The sequence below is a fragment of the Magnolia sinica genome, chromosome 2 (genome assembly GCF_029962835.1).
Source record: "Magnolia sinica isolate HGM2019 chromosome 2, MsV1, whole genome shotgun sequence".
Lineage (NCBI taxonomy): Eukaryota > Viridiplantae > Streptophyta > Magnoliopsida > Magnoliales > Magnoliaceae > Magnolia > Magnolia sinica.
In genome coordinates, this window is record NC_080574.1 from 2,473,063 (window position 1) to 2,479,752 (window position 6,690).

Sequence of the window (6,690 nt, forward strand, 5' to 3'; positions counted from 1 at the left end):
TGCATTACGTGAGCCCCACCATAATGGAATGAGCAAAATATCAAGCCTATAAAATCATCAGCTTCCCTGGATCCCTAATACATCACAGCCAAATCACCCTGCGACACGGCAATCAGTCACGAACATAACCTGCAGTTAGCATTTCCAGCATACTCATTATGACAAAACTCAGCATCTGAAGCCTCTTGCATCAAGGCCAAATAGGCTGCTTTACCGGTAAGGTAAGCGATCAGCCAACAGACTGCCGAAAGTCAGTCCATGAATCCTGCTGTGAATGACTGAATACCCTAAGAATCTTTTCCAAAATCATCTAGCAGCACAAGGAACAGATAAAATGGCAAGAGGACAGACCAAGGTAATATCTACTGACTGAGCATATGATTCAGCAATAGAATGCCCTGACTTCCTTACAAAGCCATATTATCTCTAACACCACCAACATGCAAATAGGATGCACGCGAGTTCAATGGATAAGAGTCCTCAATATGTGAGAGATCCGGACCATTCATCAGGTGGAGCTACCATGAATGTGGCCCAATCCAATAGTCAGACTGGTCCACTCATTTGGTGGGCCCTAAGTACGTGTAAAATGTGAACTTTTAGTCATATTTTTTTAGTTGCCCAATTTTTTGATACAAGCGTCCCACCTGATAAGTGGGTTGAAATGTTCTTTGGGCCAGGGCAGGTTCAAAGTGCTCCCCACCAGATGAATGGTCAAAAAATCTCCCTCGTGTGACATGTAGGTACATGTGTGGAAGAACTCCATAACCTCACTTGTATGAGTCTCGTTAGCAGAGCTACTTGTAACATTCAAACGCAATACTGTGAATAGAATACTGAAACACAGCTCCATTAAAAAGATCTAGATACTCAAATAAACAATTAGGCACTTCAAAATCAGTTGTACGATGGAAAATCTGAGAATATGAATTTTAATGAAGCATTCAACAAAATTGCTCACATTCTCTGAATCTATCCCTTTAAAGTCAGCATTGAGAACAGTGCACATACCTGAAACACTGCTGGAATTGAACTCTAGCGACTAGAGAGGCTTCTATATCCTAGGGCTAGATCTTGCTCGAAACCCAAGTAATTCTTCAGCAAGATTTTCAAAGCTGGAAAATGCTAGGGCTTTGAAAATGGGATGATTGAGAGAGAGGGAGAGAGGGAGAGGGTTTTGTGCATAAAGAGGGAGAATCGGTTTTAGGCAGAGAGAGAGAGAGAGAGAGAGAGAGATTTGGGCGCGCGGCTCTCTTTTCAGCGCGCGCCCAATTATTTTGGGCATGGATTGAGTACCTACGTGGGGCCCACCGTGATGTATATGGTTTATCCCTTCCGTCCATTCATTTTTATAAATACATTTAGTGAATGATCCCAAAATTCAGGTGTATTGAAGGCCCAAGTGGACCACACCATAGGAATCACGTCTGATTTAATCTCCATTGTTTCTTACCATGTGATCCACTTGAGCCTTCGATATACCTCGTTTTATGGAATGACACCCTAAAATTATATTTCAAAATAGATGGACGGATTAGATAGAACACATAGATTGTAGTGGGCCTCAAAAAGTCCTTACCAGAGTAAACTCCGTGGGGTCCACTGTTATTTATTTATTTTATCCACTCCATCCATCCGTGTTAACAGATAACATCCAAAGCTCAAGTGGACCACACCATAGGAAATAATGTGATCGAACCTCTACTATTTAAAATTTCTTAGAGGCCCTAGAAGTTTTTGGACAATTTGATCGGTCTAGATTTTAGGATTATATCTACTAATCATATATCCTAACATCATTAGTTTTCAGGATTTCCTCTCATTTTTATTATTTTCACCATATATATTTATCTGTGTGTGTGTATGTAATAAGACACCATTGACACTCAATGGAGGTGCGCACGTGGGAGGATTAGAAGGGATTTGTTTTAGGGGCCGGTGATGGGGGGAAAGTGCTTAGATTTGTGGGGCCCACCATGATGTATGTTACTGATCCACTCCGTCCATTCATTTTAACGAATCATTTTAAGGGTTGATCCAAAAAGGAGTCATATCGAAGCCGTATGCAGAGTGGAGACCACCGTTCATCCATTTTGAGATATCATTTTAAGTCATGAGCCGTCCATCCATTTTGAGATATCATTTTAAGTCATGAGCCAAAGAATGAGGGAGATAAAAATCTGTAGTGGAGACCACTTAAGTTGTTGTGTACTGTGTATATAAGCGCACCCTTAAGAAATAAATCATCGTAAAACTCATTCCAAAACTGAATTAGTTCTTTTTTTTGTTTTTTTTTGTTCTCGGCGAATTTTCAAATGATCGAGTGACCCAATTTGTGTGAGGCATTGCATTCCTGAGTTTTCTAGTTTAGAGATCAAACCTTTGGATTTCCCTGCTTACCGCATGGTCATAATACAGTATGCTTACATAAATTCCGTTCGTTAAGATTGCAATTCCGTTCGGTAAGACTACAATTTCATTCTTTATGACAGACATTCCGTTCAGTACGACAGAAAGCAATTTCTGTAAGCTCGTGCGATAAGAATGTTTCGGGTGTCTCTACCTTGGACCTATCAATATCATTTAGACTATAACACCTGCTATGAGAGGTTCTCGGTAACATGAATCCGAATACATACAGCAGGAGAATGACATTGAATAGAGCCCGGTGGCTGGTGTTCGGTGCTCTACGGGCCCACCATGATGTATGTATTTCATCCATTTGTACAGATAATTCTAGGGCTTGATTAAAAAAAGTGATAGGGATATAAATCTAAAGTGGACCACATCGTAAGAAAACAATATTGATTGGATATCCACCATTAAAATCCTTATAAGGCCCATCGTATTGTTTATTTGACATCCAATCTGTTGATTAGATCATATAGGCCCTGATAAAGGGAAAAAACAAAGATCAGATTGATCTAAATTTCACATTGATCCAAAATTTTTGTGGCCCTAAAAGGTTTTCAATGGTAGACGTTCAATCCCTCGTTGCTTTTTGTAGTGTGGTCCACTTGATAGTTAGATATGTCTTATTTTTCGTCTCAAGCCTTAATATGAGCTTGAGAAATGGATGGATGGTTTGGATATAAGACATATATTACAATTAGACCCTTAGAACTTGCTAACATCGATACAGCAACTATATAACTGGTGTGAGGTACACTGGCCAATCTGCTTCCGCCACGAGCCCAGTTGTTATGGAAGTGGATTTCTCCTACCCCACCCGATTCGTCTAAATAGGGCTATGTGGGGCCCATATTGATGTAAGATTTTTATCCACACCGTCCATCCATATTTACAAATAATGTTAGAGCCTGAACCCAAAAATTAGTTGGAACCAATGCTTAAGTTGACCACAAAGTGGGGATTAAACTCTCATCATTAAAAACTTGTTGAGACCTGTAGAAGTTTCTGATCAAGTTGATATTTGTGTTTTCACTTTATCCGGGTCTACATGACCTTATGAATAGGTTAGATGGTAAAAAATACATCATGGTGGCCCTTCCAAAGGTTTCAACCGTGTGCATCATTATCACTGATGCTTCCTTTGGTGTGGCTTACTAGAGTCGTGGACCTGCCTCAATTTTTGTATACTACTGTACATAGATGTAATAAAATAGATTAATAGTGTGAATAAAGTCATTACATAACAGTGGGCCCCATAGAGCCCTGATGGACCGATAATGGTCCGAGCAGGGGTAGGACGTAGGCCACTTTCGTCCTCTGTAGCTAACAGAAATGGATTGGCTACTCCCCCTGCCACCAACTTCGTGGCTAGTGGTCAGTGCTCTGAGGGCCCCACCATCATGTATGCGTTTCATCCATTCGGTTTATTCATTTTTTCTTATCATTTTATGAGTTGACCTCAAAGATGACATGGATATAAATCTCACGTGGACAATAACACATGAAAACAATAGTGATTGGATATCCACCATTCAAATCCTCATAAGGCCCATTAATCTGTTTATTTGACATCCAATCTGTTGATTAGGTAATACATGCCCAGATGAATAGAAAAACCAAAGAACAGCTCGATCCAAAACTTTTATGGCCCCGAAATGTTTGTAATGGTTGACCCTCATTCAACACTGTTTCCTGTAACGTGGTCCATTGATATTTGGATATACGTCATTTTATTACTCATATTGTAAAATGATTTATAAAAATATGTGGACGGAATGGATGAAACAAATACATCATGGTGGGGCCCAAAAACCACCGACCACCAGCCATTGGCTGGTGTCAGGGAGAGTAGTCAATCCGTTTCCCTAGCTAACCGCGTCCCTCCATCTCTCCCCAAAATCTGGAAATCCCCAAAATCGCGCGCCCTTTCTACCCCCCAAAATCCGAAAATCCCCATAGTTGCACGTCCTCTCTACCCCCAAAATCCACACCTCTCTTTCTCTCTTTCTCATCGACTAATGGCTTCTTCGACTACCGGGCTTGCGGCCATCTCTTACAGCACTGCGCTAACCACAGCCTCTTCTTCCAGGGAAAGCAGATCCATGCCCGGCTCATCCTCCTCTCGGTCATCCCCGAAAACTTCCTCGCCTCAAAGCTCGTTTCCATATACTCCAAATCCGGCCAAATCCATCACGCCCGCAAGGTGTTCGATGAAATTCCCCACAAAAATATCTTCTCTTTCAACGCCATGCTCATTGCCTATTCTTCACATGACCAGCACTCTGAAGCCCTTAGGCTCTTCTCGTCCTTGGCATCATTCAAACCCGCCCTTAAACGTGACAGTTTCACCATCTCCTCCCTCTTGAAAGCCTTGTCGTTGGTGCCGCTTCCGCATCCGATATTGGGTAAGGAGATTCACGCCTCTGTGCTTCGGCATGGCTTTGATTCTGATCGATTTGTCACCAATGCAGTGGTTACATTTTACCAATGCAGTTGCATGGGCATTGTTAGTGGTGGTTTGGGGAAGGGGTTATATTGGGTTGTCTGGTGATTTTTGTGGAGAAGAGAATGATGAGAAGAATTCGCAGACATGTGGGCACAATTGCAGTAGCTAAAAGATCAGGAAGTTCCACACATCAGGTTTGCCATGCTAATATCTTGAATATTATACTATTGGTCATCTTCTTTTTCGTTGAACAGAGCCGCAGAGCGAGGGCAGAAAAGGATTTACTTGAACTACAAGTGGTCCAGCTGAATGTAAGGAAGTTGGAGGATGAACTGATGTCTTGGAAATCAATGCTGAAAGAGATCCCTGATGTTTCATGTTCTGATGATATTCCCAGAAAATTTGCCAGTTTGCAGAAGTATGTCCTTTCCCTTGTTACAATATTGTCAAATGCATATCTTGCCATGTTCGGGTTAGCTTTAAAATGGATAAGAGTGCTGCCAGTTGCTGGCTGATGCAGTTGTGATCATGGCATATATACTTTAACGACTTTGCACCATATGTTTGAATGAATTGGGTCTGGGGTCGATAAAAAAACTTAATTTAGGTTGAAGGAGCAAAATTTGCTTTTAAATAACATTCCATACAAATAATTAGCTTGCTTGGTGGTGTCTGATCTTGTGAGGTTTTTAGATTTCGCTTGAACTTTGGGTGTGCACCTGCTTTTAGACTTTCTCATATATCATTGGATTCTTTTGTATGTGATGCAGAGAGCTAATTGATAGCATGATGAAGTTAGGTGAGATCAGTGCTCATCTGAAGCAGTTGGAGGTCGCCCTGGAATCTGCAGACCTTGCTAAGCAACATGCTGAAACAGAGGCTGCACTGGCCAAAGAGAAAGCTGAAGAATCATTGTTAGTGGTTAAACGGCTTGAGTTAATGGTGAGGATCAGGTCGAGCGACTCTTGGTGACGTTGCTTTTCCCTTGCCATTTTGTATGCTGTATTTCATTTATTCTAGTAGTTCTCAGTTATTCTCTTATTCTTTGTTTGAACTGTTGTTTGTTGGCAATGGTTTCTAAAGTTGCTATCTTCGCAGAGTTTGATTTTGTTTTTCATTAGAAGTATTAGTGTTTTTGAGAAAGTTCTGCACTTTCAGAGTTTCAGAAATGTTCATATGATGTTGCTGCCTCTTGTTCTTTACAGTATCTTTTCTAATTTGTCTATGCTATCAGCGAGGATTTCTTCGGTGTTTTATCACTTTAAGATGATAGTCTGTTAGGTGTTCAGATGCATGATACCCCTATGTCCAGTAAGGATTCCATGTTGCCATTCTTGTAGAAAAAAGTCTATAATTATAGGATTATGTTCTATGTTATGAGTACATTTTTTTTTTGTCCTTTAAATTACAGAGCACCTTCTTTCTCTATTGTCTCTGCTCATTTGTTTAGTAAGTTTTCCTTGTGGAATCACAGCTTTCTTTTTCTTTTTATTTTTTCTGAAGGAACCAGTTTTACGTTGTTCTGAAGGTCCCTTTGGCTTTAATTTGACAACAAACCTGAATCTTCTCTCTCTAACCCTTGACACTCTGATTGAAAAATCCCCATTGCATTTTTGTTACTCCATGTATAGCTATTTTATCTCATTCCCGATGGGGAGCGTGCCATCTTGTAGTCCTGAAGCTCTCTCTATCAGGGAGCTGTTGCCTGTTGGATTGTAAGTCACAAAGGACCAGCTGAAATCAGAAACATAAGCTCGTCCAAACAGCATATGCTTGTCAGTGGCTTGGAAGTTTTTTGTATTTCAATATCACGAGCTCAGGATTCGCCAAAC

At 40.8% G+C, this 6,690-nt stretch overlaps 1 protein-coding gene across 1 annotated transcript; it reads left to right on the plus strand.

The window, feature by feature from the left end:
- Positions 1 to 334: 334 nt before the first annotated feature.
- LOC131237993 (putative pentatricopeptide repeat-containing protein At3g13770, mitochondrial) lies at positions 335 to 5,854 on the plus strand. The gene is made up of 4 exons (XM_058236124.1): positions 335 to 355; positions 4,502 to 4,951; positions 5,113 to 5,276; positions 5,629 to 5,854. The coding sequence occupies exons 1-4, from the start codon at positions 335 to 337 to the stop codon at positions 5,828 to 5,830; spliced, it is 837 nt and encodes a 278-aa protein (XP_058092107.1). The 3' UTR covers positions 5,831 to 5,854.
- Positions 5,855 to 6,690: the final 836 nt, after the last annotated feature.

Coding starts and splice junctions, on each gene's coding strand:
- LOC131237993 (XM_058236124.1), top strand. CDS start 335: ATGGCAAGAGGACAGACCAAG. Junction 356..4,501: donor TGGCAAGAGGACAGACCAAG/GTAATATCTACT, acceptor CTCTTCTTCCAG/GGAAAGCAGATCCATGCCCG. Junction 5,277..5,628: donor AAATTTGCCAGTTTGCAGAA/GTATGTCCTTTC, acceptor TATGTGATGCAG/AGAGCTAATTGATAGCATGA.